We start from the raw sequence: 17,689 nt of genomic DNA, 5'->3' as shown, positions 1-17,689 counted from the left end.
GACCAGTTAATTTTTTTTGTATTGGTACCAGACACGGTAAAACGTAGGCTAGCCTATACTATTTGTCACATTTCTCATGTAGGTACGATGACGTCATCGCGCATTCGCACATGGTCATTATAATAATAAATAATAATACATAAACACCGGACCGCTCATGGTCATTAAAATAATAAATGGAGAGAGAGAGAGAGAGAGAGAGAGAGAGAGAGAGAGAGAGAGAGAGAGAGCAACACTACAGTCTATGAAACAAGGCACGCTCATTTATGGCAAAAGTACAAAAGTATTGGCATCAAAATATAAGTAGAAAGTATAAGCTACTCATTATGCCGAGTGTCACGCGTTTTTCTTGTATTATTATGAAAAAGCTTTGAAACATGCTGTAACTCATTCACTGTGACGAAAACCCTCTTTCTGCGCCGAGTAGCGCGCGGTGCGCACACGGAGAATGCGGAGTCTGTCGCCCTAAAACACAATCGCCCCGGGTCAAAATCCAGCGACCATGGAGCGGCCGTGGATGGCCCGCTCAAAAGGTGCGTGGGGCGTAGTGTTTTGGGACGACCGTTCCGTTGCCCATGTAATGAATTGATTAAGTAAAACTCATCTGTTTTCGCTGCAGCTGCGCCCTAATAATGTAGTTTTCATTTATTTTTGTTCACGTATGCTATTAAAACAATGCAGCTATTGCAGTATTGGGCCTTAACATGTGATTAAAAATGTATACGTATTTGGCCCCTCATATATAAAATAAATGTAAAATCTGATTTAAAATTGAAACTTGCAGCTGATCAATGCGTTTCTGCGTTAACTCTTTGACTGCGGACGACGCGATAACGCGTCAAGTGCTACTTTGTCCAGTTGGCCGTCGACGCGCTCGACGCGCTGGACGCGCGTTCATTGTTTAATCTCTGATTGCGCTATGCTGCTTAATATTCAATGTTATTCTCGAGTTCCACTTACTTCACGGACATCTGCATCCGGTTTCATGACCTGGATTCCGTTTCCGGTTTTTGATTCTTTTCCCCAGTCATTTTCGTCCAAAATAGGTAAATAAACGGTCTTTCACACGGTATGACGGACAAACGGACAGTTTCTCTTCTATAATCTATGGTCTGGGTGACGATCAGTCATCGCCGTCGTATATCACAACGTAATTTTCGCCGATCAAAACAATGGGGGGGACGTCACATCCGTTTTCATGTTTTTCCTTGTCTAATCTATGAAGAAGGGTGAGAGAGACCCAACGACATGATCAAAGCTGTCATGTGCTGCGCTCTAGTGGCGGATTTGTGCTGGGTCTTTACATTATGTGTCCTTAAATTATTTTCATGAGAAAAATTCAAAATATAAAAATAAAAAAACACGAAAATTGCTGGCACTGGGGGAGTACTTTATGAAAATACTCTGGCAGTCAAAGAGTTAACGTGTGGACAGGGATAAAAAAAACAAAATCTTTGTCATGTGGCCAGGGATTCTTTTTAAAAACTGAGGACTAAAATACCCGTTTAGAAAAAGATCCATATAAGTGTAGCCTAGGCCAGCAATCCTTGGAGCGTCCGTTCTCCTGGACAAGTCTGGGCTTAACCATGGCTTATTAAATGACGCTATAGAATAGAATCATTCATTTTATCCCGCAGGAGCGACCGTGGCCGAATTAGAGATTTGATAGGTCATTTTTGGACAATTCTGACAGCACTATAAGCACGGACATGCGCAAAGGAATGCATGTATTCCAAACAGAGAGGAGCGTTCGGAATAAAGTGTTTACATGGTCAATTCCGATTGGTATATCCCGATTCAAACGGTCTATACCACCCCTCCTAACCCGAATGAAAATTCATTCGGGTCAGACTGGAATGGAATATTCTATTCCAATTGAGGTGTTTACATGAGCATTTCTATTCTGAATGAATTCATCCATTCATTCATTCCGAATAGAAGTGTATTCATTCCGAATGAAACTGTCCATGTACCCGCAGCCAATGAGTCGCATCAACGACACGTTGTGAGCTTGTATGTCTGCTATTTTAGGCATGGGACACCGTCGTGCAGCGAAGTGTAAATTAGGCTCCAAGTGAATAGCAGCAGAAAAATGTGTGAAACAGTGAAAAAGACTTTGTTTTAAACACAAGCAGTACACAGCAACGTTGTTTTTGTTGTTGTTGTTGTTCATACGTGTGTAGCTAATAAAGCGCAGATGCTTCTTTAATTACGAAATGATCTCAATCGCATTGGAGACTCTGCAAGAAGAACAGCTGTGGATCATTATCACTCAGCGTAGGCCTACTACAGTGACACAACAACTGATCAGTGGACACTCGGACAGGGATTTTATAAAGCTAAGTGGTCCTTCTCTTGCATTTTTAACCGGAGAGGCTATCTGTAATCATGGGTGCTGCATAGTTAGTCTGTAGTCTGCACATAGAGTGGGTTCACTCCGCACTCAGCGAGCGCACTGCTTCTTTTTTTTTTTTTTTTGGCTGATGGTGCGTTCAAGGCGCCTCGGAAACACAAGATAGGATCATGAAATACAACATGACAAACCGATGTAACCATGGAAATCTCGCACACTCTTGAAAGAAGTTATACTGTGAGAGAACGGCGTTCACAAACGCCAGAATGAACGCGTTCACGATAACGTTCATCTAGCGGAAATACAGTGCGTTCAGTTCACGTTCGCCCGAAAATGAGTTCACGAACGATCGTTCATTGAACGCGTTCAGGGACAACACTGGGTATCGGTGAGTATGCCAGTCTATGCCATTCCCATATTTATGTCATTTACAGTCATCAATTATTTTTACCTCTAGTTCTTTCCTCTTTAGCTTTGTTCAGACTGCAGGTAAATCTGAACCACCTAGGAATGTGGTTCAAATCTGATATGCAAAAATCAGTTGTTTTTTTTACCAGCTCAGTGGCCTTGCGGTTAGAGTGTCCGCCCTGAGATTGGGTCATACCAAAGACTATAAGAATGGGACCAAATGCCTCCCTGCTTGGCACTCAGCATCAAGGGTTGGATTGTGGGTAAATCCCTGTGACATACTAGCGCCATGTCCATAGGGTGTACTTGTACATGAAGCTGCCTCACACTAAGGAAACAGGAGATAGGCTCCTGTGGCTCGGTAATGCTTACTTATGTTGTTTTTTTTGCTGTTCAGACTGGGAAACCAATCTGATTCCAATCTGGATAGGTCAAACATCTGATTTGGACTGCCTGTCTGAACATACAATTTGTGTCTCTGCGATCGATGGAATAATGTGAACTAGTTCATAATTATCTTTTCATGTCCTTGTGAGAGGTAAAACCTAATTTATGCTTTGGCAAAAAAACACAACACTTTTTTCTGATCGAAAATGTGTCATTTTCGCCAAGCTACATGTCGCAGTGCGCCTTTTTGCCAATACATACGTTATGCTTAATTGACTGTCTTCTGAAATCACATCTTGAACCTCAACACTGCATGCAATACAAAGCTTATGACATGATGTCAGTAACACTGAATATCCAATAACAGACTGTTTCTGTCCCTCTCTCTCTCTCCAGTTCTCTCTGTCTGTGTGTATGTCTCAACTGTCTCTAACATGCACGTTGATGTGTGTGCTCATTCACCGCGCACGCACACGCACGCACACACACACACACACACACACACACACACACACACACAAAGACATATTGTGGCTTATTGGCTTGCTCTCCTTCTGTCAGTGAGGCAAATCAACCAGGGAGATTTATTTGATCCTATAGTCTGCACCAGGAGACTGATTAACAATTGAGGGAGCACACTAATTCAAATCCTATTGTAATAGAAGAATGAGAAGAATAGAGAAGAAGAATATGCTATATTTTATATACTGTATGTACTGTGTGAGTGTGTGAGTGTGTGAGTGTGTGTGTGTGTGTGTGTGTGTGTGTGAGAGAAAAGGGATGTTGCATGCCATTACACTCACTAAAGCCACCTCTAAAACAATCTCCACAGAGCCCAAGGGCTGAGCAAGAAATTGAAAATTGGGGGATTACGCCATTAGGAGAACAGACCACAGGCAGAATCCTCTCGCCATTGTTTCAGGCTAATACCAGACACTTTTCTGAAAGGGAACGGACAGACAAAGAACTGGCGATAAGGATTCCTCGGAGACGACCAGACAGAGTTACATTTTACATTAACTCCGGGCTCATAAAATATTCATAACATCTGAATGAGCACTTCATAACTGCTACATGGCGCATTCGTGGGAATTGACTTCAGACATTCATCTGAAAACTTTGTTGAATAAATTGACACACTGTTCGACAGCTTCGTCGCAAATGACGCAAGTGTTGTATGAACACCTTAATGAGAGCTGACATAAGGATGGTTTCCTTATTCATGAAATGTGCCAGATAGCTGTAATGAAGCTCTTGTTGAGGCAGGAGTCTCATATCGTGTTTCCTTATACAAAACTGGTCCAGTCATTATTTGAATATAACAAGATATTGGTCCAACAATCTTGTTACGAGTCGCTCAGGGCCTGTCCATGAGGTAACCTGGGGTAGCCTCATGTGAAATCTGATTAGCTACCCCCAGCTCCAGAGATCTTTAGTTATCTAGTTATCTAACCTAATGTAACCTAAAATAGTTGCTTATAATATGTACGTTAATAAATCCTCTTCCCCAGACGCACTGCTTTAAAAATATATTTTTTAAAGTTGTATTGAAAACATAATTAAGACACAGTGGTGTGGCAGCTATTATGTAACGGAGTGTTGTAATGGTGTGCTATGAAATACCAGTGATAAAGCACTGTAAGTGCTAATACCTACAGTACATAAGTTCAGTCCTTGCTGCTTAATAACTTGCTTTAACAATGTGAACCCTATAGCGTGTTAGCTTCCATATTCTGGTACATATTCTGGTACATGGGCTATTTTCTGTGAACATATTTAGTGGAGAGTGAAAACAGGAGGGGGCCTAGTATAGAGCACTGGGCGACTCCGGTTAACTAAGCATATCGGGTTTAAGTGGTTAATAGAAGGTGGAGGTGCATCTTTGCGGTTTGTGTCCTCCAGATCAGTGGTTCTCAAAGTAGGGTCCGGGGACCCCCAGGGGTCCTTGGGGAGGTTCCAGGGGGTCCCCTGTAAAATGTGTTAAAACAGCATCACAATCATTTTGAACCACTATATCCATTTATATGTTGGATATTCAAAAATAGCAGATCTACAAGCTCACAGCTGCGAGCTTGAACATCTACTGTTATTGAGAATTTTTGAAAAATATCGAAAATGTTTGGACATTTTTGGATAATTTAGATATTGCTTTCAATAGATCTTTTCTTCTTGGGGTCCCTGGCACAAAACATTTTCAGATGGGGGTCCGCGGCCAAATATATATCAATTTGGGGGTCCTTGGCACGAAAAAGTTTGAGAACTATAGGTCTGCTCCAGACAGCGCCTGTGCTGACAAGGCCCTCATAGAGATAGGGGACATGCTGCTCATGTGACAATGATTACAACAGCCTCCACTAACCTTTCTCTGAGATTGCAAGGTACTAAGCCTCCAATCAAAACATTGCTCACAGACGTGTGTACTGAAGACAGCCACGGATTTCAGCATCAGTCTCTCAAGGCCACATCCCTTTTCCATTCCTTATGTCTGTAATGATGTGTCTTTTTTCATTTTCTGCTTGACCAACTTCAGTAATCATCGCATCTCATCACGAGATTGTCCCATCCTCCCTGGTGCTGTGGCTTGCCATTACAGTAGCCCAAATTAAACGGCAACTCGTCACTATGAAGCCCAGCATAAACATTACGCTTTTGTGTTTGAGACTATTATTGCCTCATCTTTTTTCCCCCACAAATATGAGATTACATGCGGTGCTTTATGACAGCCATGTCTTTGACATTATGTCTTGAGCAGCAGCCGGCGTCTGCTTTTCAGAGTGGCAGCGCCAAGGGAAAGTGGAGGGGGAGAAAAAAAAGACACACAGCACCCCGTATGGCCAAGTTATCCGATTTAAAGGAGATGTCACAGCAATCACCATGTCAGTGTAATTAAATTCAGATGGAATCAAGTCCCATTTTCATGCCGCCGCTTATACAATCTTCTCTTGATACAACATTAAAGCGTCTGTGGCAGATGTAGATCCCCGCCGTCTTATTCTCATACAGTATGCTGAACGAGACACTCCTGCTCTGCAGAGGCTAAATTGGATACAATCTGATCAGGGCTCAGCCTTATATTCCAGCTGAACATCGTAGATTAACCCATTAAGACCGGGAACGCATTTGTGTGTCATTTTTAGATCTCTTTGGGCTATTCAAAAATAGCAGATCTACAAGCTCATAGCGCGGCACCGAGTGCCGCGCTACGAGCTTGTAGATCTGCTATTTATTTTAAACTCATGAACATTTTTGCAAATATTTGAATATATATATATTTTTTTTTAAAGCAATCATTTATAACTCAAATATTTGCTTCTGGGGATTCAACTATTCGCACAAATTTACACGATTCAAAATAAAAATGCAGATCTACAAGCTCATAGCACAGCACTCGGTGCTACTATGAGCTTGTAGATCTGCTATTTTTGAATAGCCAAAGAAATCTCAAAATGACACAGATGCGTCCCCGGTCTTATCGGGTTAACATAGAGTGGCGCCGGGAGAGAGAATTAACAGGTCTTTCTTGTCTGCTGAGGCTCCCTCTGTGTCAGAGCGTAACATAGCGTGAGTCCACATGGTGGGTGATCATCAGCTGCAGAGAGCGGGCTCTCCTCACTTGACTGCACAGATTAAAAGAGTGACAGGGACCTATGACTGGCTAATTCAATGGGGGCACGCTCTGTAGAAAGCACTTCATTCCCAACAATGCCACTCGGCTCTTTTGTGAGATGTATCCCATAATGAAGTATTGTTCAGCCGCAGCGAAGCCCTCGCAACCCCTCAGCCCTGTCGCTTCCAGTAGCAATCGGCTCTGTGTTGCAATGGCTGAGTGAGCTCAGTCATCGGTGTTGAACCACAAAAACAACAACAACAACGGGGAAAGATCAAAACACACCTCACCAACTAGGTTTTCACTTTTAAACCAATTAAACCCTATACAGTCTATCTATGGCCTACTCCATACATGGGCAACTGGCGGCCCGGGGGCCACATGCGGCCCCCACCGTCACTCCATGCGGCCCGCAGGTTAACCCATTGAGACCTGAAGCCGATTCTACATGTCTCCTAAATCTCAACAGTATTCTGAAAAACGTATGTTTCTATATCAGTGGTGCTCAATCTTTTTCATGTCAAGGACCCCCAAAGTGATATGTATTTGGCCGCGGACCCCCATCAAAATATTTTGATCCAGGGACCCCCCAGAAGCAACGATTTGAGTTAAAAATGTTCGCTTTAAAAATATATATATTCAAAGATTTGCACACATTTTCACGATTTTTCAAAAATAGCAGATCTACAAGCTCGTAGCGCGGCACTCGGTGCCGCGCTATGAGCTTGTATATCTGCTATTTTTGAATAGCCCAAAGTGTGAAATAATGCTTTTTAGCTCAAATAAAAAAATGACACAGTTCCAGGTCTTAATGGGTTAATATCTGAATACTGATATATTATTGATTTCAGCTGTTACAATTCAAAACATGCACACATGACCCGCTTTAATTACTTCAGTCTATATTAGTAGCTTAATGACTATTATTAAAATTCTATTGTCTTTTTTATGTCCAATGTATTTACGTTCAAAAAGTTAATAAGTCAATAAGTATAACTAAATGCATTTGAAATTAAATAAAAATTTGAGCTTGTAGATCGGCTATTTTTGCTACTTTTGTGTGACATAGAATGGTGAAGTACGGCATTAATTTACGAAAAAACTAAGTTAAACTATTGAGATAAGAGGTTTCAGCCAGACAACAACAATATGCAATATGGCCCTCTGTAGTGAGTGTGGAAATATAGTGGCCCTCTCCATCATCAAAGTTGGCCTACTCCTTTTTTCCTTTGACACCAAATCTCTTCTAATCTAATCTCTTTTTGATTATCATCCAAAACATGTAAAACCTTTTTTTTACAACCATCACCCCGGCGCCTTATAGGAAATCAAGCACAGAGAGAGAGGGCCCAGGAATGATACTATCTGAATTGTCTGATTAATTCCTTCCTCCTTTTTTTTTTGTTTCTAAAAAAAAGGGAATCACTGGGATCCGGTTTGCCAAACATCAGAGGTGCTACATCAAGACCCAAACCCGGAGGCTTCCTACAGTGACTGAGGTGGAGGAGGCCGAGGACACGCAGTTTCTGGTACAGTATGTCTTCCTCCCTCAGCTGTCTTCTTCTACCTCAGATGCTCTCCTCCAGCGCCACAGAAGCGGTCATGCATATCCCATTAAAGACCTGAAGCCGATTCTACAAATGTGTTCTAAATCCCAACAGTATTCTGAAAAAAACTTAGGTTTCTATATCAGTGGTGCTCAAACTTTTTCATGTCAAGGACCCCCAGAATGATATGTATTTGGCCGCCGACCCCCAGCTTAAAATATTTTGTTCCAGGGACCCCCAGAAGCAAAGATTTGAGTAAAAAATGTCTGCTTTAAAACAATATATATTGAAAGATTTGCACACATTTTCACGATTTTTCAAAAATAGCAGATCTACAAGCTCATAGCGCGGCACTCGGTGCCGCGCTATGAGCGTGTATATCTGCTATTTTTGAATAGCCCAAAGTGTAAAATAATGCTTTTTAGCTCAAATCAAAAAAGTGACACAGATGTGTTCCAGGTCTTAATGGGATATAGTAGGTAGATATCAAGAGAAGCGCAATGTGAGCTCCATAAAAGAAAATCCACAGCCTGTCCATCTCGTCCTATCTCCTCCGCCTCTCTCTCACTATAGGTATAAACCTGGGTTTGTAGTGCCTATGAAACCCGCCAGAAAGCTGCCCACAGACCCATGGCCTCCTTTGTGGCTCACATCAAATGGTGTTTGCTGTCAATCTTGAGTCAATATTAATTTTTAATCATCTCCTTTCCAAAACCTCTACCCAAATACCCTTAATCCATTTAGAGCGGGAAATAATCTGTGTCATTTTTTGATTTCTTGGGCTACTCAAAAATAGCAGATCTACAAGCTCGTAGCGAGTGCCGCGCTACGAGCTTGTAGATCTGCTATTTTTTGAAAAATCTTGAAAGTTTGCGCAAATCTTTGACTATATATTTTTGAAAGCGAACATTTGTAACTCAAATCTTTGCTTCTGGGGGGATTCTAAATGTCTTCTAAATCCTAACAGTTTTTTGAAAAACATATGTTTCTATATCAGTGGTTCTCAAACCTCACTATTTTTCACAAAGACATCTAAAATGACACAGATGCATTCCCGGTATGAATGGGTTAAGGGGGTAGAGAGGTCTGAGAAGTGCGGTAAGCCATTAAAATTTTATTTAAAAAAAATACATTTAAAAAAGAGATGCTTTCGTGGTAAATTCCACCAGACTCCACTACAAGTTCAACGGTTCATCTTTCTTCTCTGGGTCTTAAAGCTGTGAACGTGAACTTCAGCAAGAGAGATGGAAGAAAATTCTATCAATCAAATATCCAATTTCCAGACACACTGCAATTTGCTGAGTGTGCTGAATGTATTCAAAGAGAAAATCCTATCCCTCGAATGTTTCTGCTGCTAGCACTCTCTCATTTACATTTCACACCGGCATAGAAGTAACTGGCAATATCTGACACGCTCTGTTCCCTGCTTTATTCTGAAACCTGTATAAAGCCCATTGTCTGTAGATGCTAAAATCAAACGTCCTTTTTTTTACTTTAAGAACACATGTTGTTCAGGCTGAAAAACAGACTGCATCGCCCTTCTCTCATCTTCCTATTGTCTGATCCATGTTTACAGATACTAATTGCTCAGGCAGCGCCATATGTCTCTACCATTTATGTTCTCTGTTGTGCATTGTGAAACCTAATTGGCTTAATTCACAGCTCTCAAATTAACTCATCTAAAGCCATAGAGAGGAGTGTGGTTATTTCAGAGAATGAGGGAAACTTTACCTAAACATAATAAAGCACATATTCATGCCCTATGCTCAAACCTCTGGAGAAGGCAACTATACTATGAAATACAAAAAAATTATAAAAAGGAATGTGAATTCCAATCAAGCAATGCCAATAGTTACATACAAGCTTGATTTAGGAAACAAGTGAACAAAAAAAAACAAGATCAGCTTGTGATGTCAGTCATCTATGATGTCCGGCTCCAGACAGACAGACAGACAGTCACAGACAGACATATAGACCCTCTTATAGATGGTTAGACTCCTGCAGAGCCGCACCATAAAATATCTTAAACTTAAACAGATAATGAATTGCTTTACCCTTTTTACAGCATGGCTCTGCAGGAGTCTATACTGTCCTACAAAGCCAAAGTGCAGTAACTACGTTTTTGGACACTCTCTCACTTATTTGTGTATCCCAAAGGTCAAATTAGCCTTTGTGATTTTGGGGGATAAACAATTATCTCAAGAACAGATATACCATTAGTGTAATATCACTTATATGCCGATATCTCATTTGCCTGACCAGTTTAAACACTTTTTTTTCCCCTAATCTTTTTATCCCACGATTTTGTAACCCCATTTTTTACACCCAGTGCCAATTGTCTATGTAATCCTGGGCACTACCTTCCCTCTGCCAACCTAGGGAGGCCAGGGCCGAGCTCATGCTTCCTTCAATGCATGAGAGCCAACTGACCTTCTTATCACCTGACAGGGGAGAGTTTCCCTGGTTGGAAGCGTGTGGAAGGAACACGTTATTCCAACCAGTTCCTTTCCCCTCCATCAGGCGCCCCGGCTGTCATGGGGGAGGCAGTATAGTGACCAGGATTACTGCATGTTTTTGTGAGGGTACCTACCCTAGGGGACACGGAGAGAACATGCAAACTCCACACAGAGAGGCCCTTTCGCCAACCCCACCTAGGGTATGGGCACTGTGAAACACTTTTAAACCAATTTTTCTGAGATTTTTTTTCGTAGTTACTGCACTTTGGCTTTGTAGGGCAGTATAATAGGGTCTGTCTTGTCTGTCAGTCTGTCTGTCTGTCTGACCATCTGTGTTTCAGGAGCTATTCTTTTCTGATCACACTGCCAGTAGGCCACAGAAGTAACTCTACACATTTCCATGTCTTATACTTAACTACCGGACGGCCAACGTTAAAGTTGTACAATCCAGATTCACAAATAACGATTTTTAGCAACCTCTGCTAGTCACTACCGTCACTGCATACAATTTCCGTAGTCCTCGATTACCCAGAGTTCCATTTGTTTTCACCGGAAGCCGGAAGCGTTTCAAAAAGCGATCTTTTAATTGTTTTATACTATTAGTCCTGTAGCAGAGGCCCTCAGATTTTGAGATACCCCCACCCGAGTTAGAACAAAACACAACCATGTTTTTTCTTATCTTTAGGGTCTCCCATTAATGAAATGGATTGTTGTGAAATTTTATTTTGGGGCAAAATTATTTTTTTTGGCTATTCTTTAGAACTACTCCAATCTCTGAAAAAGGCAAATCCGAATAGGGCAAAGGTGACCAAAAATGCTATAACTTGAGAATGCTCACTCTTATATTCATCAAATTTGCTGAGGTGTGAACCAGGTGTGTACCCTACATCACCAAAGTGATGTGATGTAATACCTAAAGAAATACTGAAATATAGTCCTGTAAACATACCTTTAGTTTAGGCGGAAATTGTACTTTTGTAGTGAGGACTCCTCTACTTTCCCTTATTTAGAAAAACAACGTACATTTATGTCAAATAAGCTGTTACTGCATAGCCTAAGATGCTATTAAACAATAACCAGTGGTTGTGTGGAGAGATCTAGTACATTTTATTGCAAATGAGACTTCTTTAGACATACCCCTTCTCTGGAAATAAAACATTATAGGGGGTGCAAATATGGTTTGACCGAAAAATAAGTAGAACAAAAGGTTTCTCACCTAATGCAAAATGTATCAGGTGTACTTAATAACATATCAAAAGTTTACCAAAATCTGATCATTAGAAATGTCAAATTTCCAAGATGGCCGCCACCAGTTCCTTAAAAGACCATTACTCCTTCATTATTTGCCCTACACAAGTAATTTTGGTGCCTAACCCCATGTTTTGGTGATCTAGGAATCCAATTAGCATATATAAATTATAGTCAAGTGATTATAAGTACAATTATATATCAAAGCAATTGGTTATAAGCATATTTAACAATGTAATTTGACATTTCTCCCTTTTCTACATGCCATAATGCCCAGGCTTGGTGAATTCATCTCATGTAATTCACATTCTGTTGAAGCTTTCAAGATTTCTTTTGATACCAATATAATAAGGGATAAATTAATTATTACTGGGTGTACTGTGACATTTGTAAAAACATGGCTGCCAATGTGATAGACTGGGAATATTACACAAATCTTGGAAGAAATTCCTTACAGAGAAATGTCTTCACCAATTTGTTTGTAAAGGTGTCTGGTTCCCAAACTGGGGGTTCCCCAAATGATTTTGGGCGGGTCCCCAGATGGTTAGCTTGATGTGCAACATTGTTTTCTCACTCAACAGTAAACAAACCAACATACAGTATAAGTGTATACAGGGTATCTGCACATTTCTAAAGTTACAATTTAATTACTCTTAAGACTCAATATTACTGTATCTCAAATATTAAGAAAGAGGCAAACATTGTGAAAATAGCCGATGTACAAGCTCACAACGCTACAGAAAACTAAATGGCCACTTGTCTGGTCTATGGGGAAGATGGACTCCTCAGTGGGGATACAGTGGAGAGAAATGGCCCCTTATGGGCCTAGAGAGGGTGTGCAAGTCAGTACAGAGCTATCACAACATGTATCTAGTGTCTGAATGTCTAGGCAGGGGTGGTGGAGGAGTGTGGCGTGGATAAGGTGCAGATGTGCTTGTCACAAACATCGCCTTATTCCTGAGACTAGTAGTAGTGTGAGGTTTTAGTGCAACATTAGTCTTTATTTTGAGATTGGTACTGCTGGCAATAAGCTTGAACCTTGATCTTTTTTTCTGGATAATTTTAACAGCAAGAAGGTACGTATAGGGAACAGCCCATGACGCCCTGGGCTCCAGTCTCCCCATAGAGTCCCAATCTAACCGACCTCCACGCCCATAAGGGGCTGTGTCTCTGCTGCTATCCAACAAACAAGCATTGCTTTCGGCAAACACCAAGTTTTTGTTCTGGAGCTGTTCTGGAGAGGGGAGAGGACGCTCTGAGCCATAATGATAAGTCACTGGGGGCCCCTGGGAATATTAATGGTCAGCTACCACCGACTCTCCTGTGAGCCAGTCCGACAAACACCCTTGTCTGCCTGACACACAGTCATGCACCACCACGTGGAGGGGGGCCGACCCTCCTCACGAACGCCTATGCCCACTCACGAGCGCCTATCTCGGGCATAGGAGCCAGCCAGACCCGCCAGGAGGTCCCGCCAGGAGGTCCATTTGGGGCCAGCATACATACATTTGTATATGACACAATCTTGCAACATGTGGAGGTCTTACAACCACCACCACTGGGGACTGTCCTCACTACCTATGCTAACTCAAGAGAGCCTATCTCGGGAGTGCCTATCTCTGGAGCCAGCGTGGAGGTCCACTTGGGACCAGTGGGACTATCCAGTGAGCCAGGCGACATAGGGACACTCCTCTCAGCCTCACGCATTAGCTAAATTCCAATACCTTAATTTCTCACTCCGTCCTCCAGCGTGCCGTGACTTAGAAATTGTTTGCATCCCAAATGCTAATTTGCTTTTGGAGGAGCTGAGAACAAGGAGAGCGCAGGCTCCCTAAGCCACTTGGAGTGAGATCTGGCAAAGATACAAGTTTATCTTTCATGTATTGTTTGCAAAACTGTCTTCGTTGAAATGGCGTATAATTTCTGTTGGAGGTTTTGCACGTCGGACGTGGGGGAGAGGAGAAGCTCAGGGTCTCCTTGGCTCCTAACTTTGCTCTTCTGCGCTCCAAGTGCCCAGGGAGCAATCCAGTGACCTCCATACTCCCCTCTACCCACCTGAGGGGAACCCTAGGCCCACTAAACTCTAGACCAGACCCACCCCCCCATACTCCCCTGTAGGCACCCAGTAGATACACGGTTCTGACAGCTCTACGCTAACCTCCATAACCACCCCACCCCTCTTTGCACACTCACTGATTGCCTTCCTAATGTGTTAAAACATCTATTTAATGTTTTTCAAAATCTTGTGTCTACAAGATGACACTGCGCTTGTCCACGAGAAAAATAAATATTCTTGTGTATGTAGGGGAGGAGTTATGAAGTTGGGTGGGTAAGGGGAGGGTGCAGAGAGATTGGTTCATAATGCAAGATTTTTTTTGGGGGTGGGGTGTATAGTCAAAGATGAATTTAGTTTGGGCTAAATTTGATCCACAGAGCTATACAAAACCTTTCAATATTGAAAACAATACTATCTATCAACTGACAATATTCTCTGCCACCACCTTCTGAATTACTGCAAATTGTGACTATTAGTTTTGTTGTGTTTTGAGGATATCTTGAAGCCTTGTTCCAGTAAAAAAAGAAATATAAGTAGTTGGACATTTATTATATAATTAGTTAAACGGGTGACCATTTCAGAGTGTTTTAATAGTCACAAACAAAATATTGGATTTCACAATTATCTAATTGTATCTCTGCAATTTGGACAAGTCCAATGGATTCCCAGGCCCCCAAAACATGGGATTAGACACAAAACGTACTTGTGTAGGATAGATAATAAAGGAATTAAGCTATTTTAATGTTTTTTTGGCCATCTTGGACGCCATCTTGAAAATAACACCTTAAAAGTGGTCAAACTTTGGAAAACTTTTAGTGTGTTATTCAGGACACCTAATACTACAAAAAACAGTTGAGAAACCTTTTGTTCCAATTTTTTAGGGTACGGTGCTTTTTTTCATATACTGTATGCACCCGCCTATTATTTTTATGTTGGAATAACACCTTACTTTTTGTACTTTATATAGACCAAATAAAAGTCCAAACCAAATTAAAAGTCAAATTCCTTCTCAGTTGGTATTGTTTAACCATCACTGGGGGTATATCTATTGTATACCTGTATATCTATTGTTGTGATTTTGGGCCAATGTTGAGGCAATTATGTATGTGAGCAAAGTACATCACCATATTCAATCACACTCACACATGATTGCTGTGTGTGGCAGGGGCAACATGAAACCATGTCATTAATTAATGGAAATATGATTTTATGATTTCAGTAGTAAGAACTTTTTTATATACACATCCAAACCAAAGGTGCATAGATTAATTCATTTTGTTGAGAATTGCAGGCCTCAATACAGAGAAGCATTACACAAATGGAATACTGTGATTAGGGGTATGTCTAAAGTCTCATTTGCAATAACACTGTACTAGATCTCTCCACACAACCACTGGCAATTGTTTAATAGCATCTTAGGCTATGCAGTAACAGCTTATTTGACATAAATATATGTTTTTTTTCTAAATGAGGGAAAGTAGAGGTAGTAACACTACAAAAGTACCATTTCCGCCTAAACTAAAAGTATGTTTAAAGGACTATATTTCAGTATTTCTTTAGGTAAATTACATTCTGACTCTTTTGTGATGTAGGGTACACACCTGGTTCATACCTCAGCAAATTTGATGAAGATAAGAGTGAGCATTCTCAAGTTATAGCATTTTTGGTCACCTTTGCCCTATTCGGATTTGCCTTTTTCAGAGATTGAGGTAGTTCTAAAGAATAGCCAAAAAAACTAATTTTGCCCCAAAATAAAATTTCACAACAATCCATTTCATTAATGGGAGACCCTAAAGATAAGAAAAAACATGGTTGTGTTTTGTTCTAACTCGGGTGGGGGTATCTCAAAAACTAAGGCCTTTTTTGAGGGCTTGCTACAGGACTATATCTGCGGATCGTTTTTCTTAGCCAGTGGAGCATTAGTTACCATGAGCTGTGCTTTCTTTTTCTGTTCTTTTTCGATCTTCCAATCCTACATTCTCTTAAAATCAGCGTGAGGTTCCTTTTTGTTATTAGCGCGGTAGTTCCTGGCCAAACAGGAAACCGTTGCGGTAGTTCCTGGCCAAACAGGAAACCAGTGCATTTCCGTCGTGACGGCCCTTAATGATGACGTCGTTTGACGTCATTTTCCCGGGAAAGTCCCCCCCGACAGCGTTCAATACAAAATATATAAATAAAAGGCTTCCGGGGGTGAAATTCATGGAGTGGGTGTTGTGAAACTTTTGCCACTCACAAAAGATATACAATTTAACTTTAGTTTTGTTGAAAACGTTACCTAGTATTACTTTAAAGTTACAGCTGTGTGGATCAGAATCAACTTCATTGTCACATCAAAGGTTTACAAAAGAAAAAAAAGTGGGTGAAATTCGTTTTCGTGCATAGTTCCATCGTATTGTTATTTCCATAGAAAAAAAAGAAAGGGAAGAATAAGAAGGGGGGGGGGAAACAAGCAAATGATCTACATATTTACACATGATAAGATATAAAGGTGTGTGAGCATAGCAGCAGATGTATACTGTGCATGATATACTGTGGACGTTAGTTAAGGCGCTAGAAAAACACAAAAAAAGACAACAAAAAAAACGTCAAGCAAACAGCAAACAGACTGGAGTGATTACAATACACCCACTGGGCACGGGTGTAATACTACTTTTGATCATTGTCATATTACTCTATCCATATTCATTCTGAAAAAGAGGAGAAAAAAGGAGGGAAGACTTTTCTCCAACAAGTGGTCGGAGGGAAGGCGGTTTTGTCCTTGACGTGACCTCCCGTCAACATTAGAGAGCAGCCCGTGATCCATGTTCCATGAGAATCCTCCCACATGTTCCCCTGATGAAGCCCAGAGCAGGTCTCACCTCAGGTGGTGACCACATGAAGCTCACTGGGGTTAAAGCCAAGCACTAATGGTTCCTAGCTCAGCCCAGCCGTAGGCTCCGCTGACATGGGGCTCAGAGCAAGCGAGGCAGGCTATAAAGCCGAGGTGAAAAACAATGGGAAAAACTGGAGGGAAAACTGCAAGTGGCTGATAAGGGAAATAAAGCTCCCGGGGAGTAGAACCTGGTGACAAACATGAATTGTTTGCCAGCGTTTCTTTCTTCATTTTCAATTTGTTCCCTCTATGAAACATCGGAGAAAGTAATCCCAGGGCTTCTCCCTCACACCCGGCAACATTGTCAATGGATGCCACTTGCTCCATTAAACACTCGTTTAATATGGATGACCAAAGCTTGCCTGCCAATCCAGAACCTCCCACACAGACAATAGGTGTAAACAGAAAAACAATACACAGACAAACACAATGACAAACTGGAATAATGTGAAATATCTGTTACTCGGTTTGTTTTTTGCTCCATTTTACTCAGTGAAATCTGTTCCATGCTTTTGTGTATTTTGCACTGTGTGTGTCACACTGTATAAGTAAGTTATGTGTGCTGTAAGCTCAGATAAAATACACCAGGGACTGGGCCCCACAAACCAAATTACCATCATTCACCAATGTCCAACACAAAAAACGGTTTGTGTCACAATATGTAATGTGTCAGTAGTAGCAGAGAGAAAAGAAAAACAAACGCTCACAACTGCAGGACCATAATAATGTTGTCTTTTTGTTTGTCAGCTGGTATT

At 41.3% G+C, this 17,689-nt stretch overlaps 1 protein-coding gene across 2 annotated transcripts in view; it reads left to right on the top strand.

Moving 5' to 3' along the window:
- tnmd (tenomodulin) overlaps positions 1-17,689 on the top strand; it is a gene marked incomplete at its 5' end in the record, with an annotated part of 70,237 nt that overhangs the window by 39,477 nt on the left and 13,071 nt on the right. For both annotated transcript variants that reach the window (XM_080416345.1, XM_080416344.1), the window contains one exon: positions 8,174-8,284. In XM_080416345.1, the coding sequence (XP_080272471.1) occupies positions 8,174-8,284 (111 nt within the window). The remainder of the gene's footprint in view (positions 1-8,173; positions 8,285-17,689) is intronic.

The sequence above is a fragment of the Gymnoscopelus braueri genome, assembly GCF_963280865.1.
Source record: "Gymnoscopelus braueri genome assembly, chromosome: 20".
Classification (NCBI taxonomy): Eukaryota; Metazoa; Chordata; class Actinopteri; order Myctophiformes; family Myctophidae; genus Gymnoscopelus; species Gymnoscopelus braueri.
This window is presented reverse-complemented; position numbering and strand designations above follow the sequence as displayed.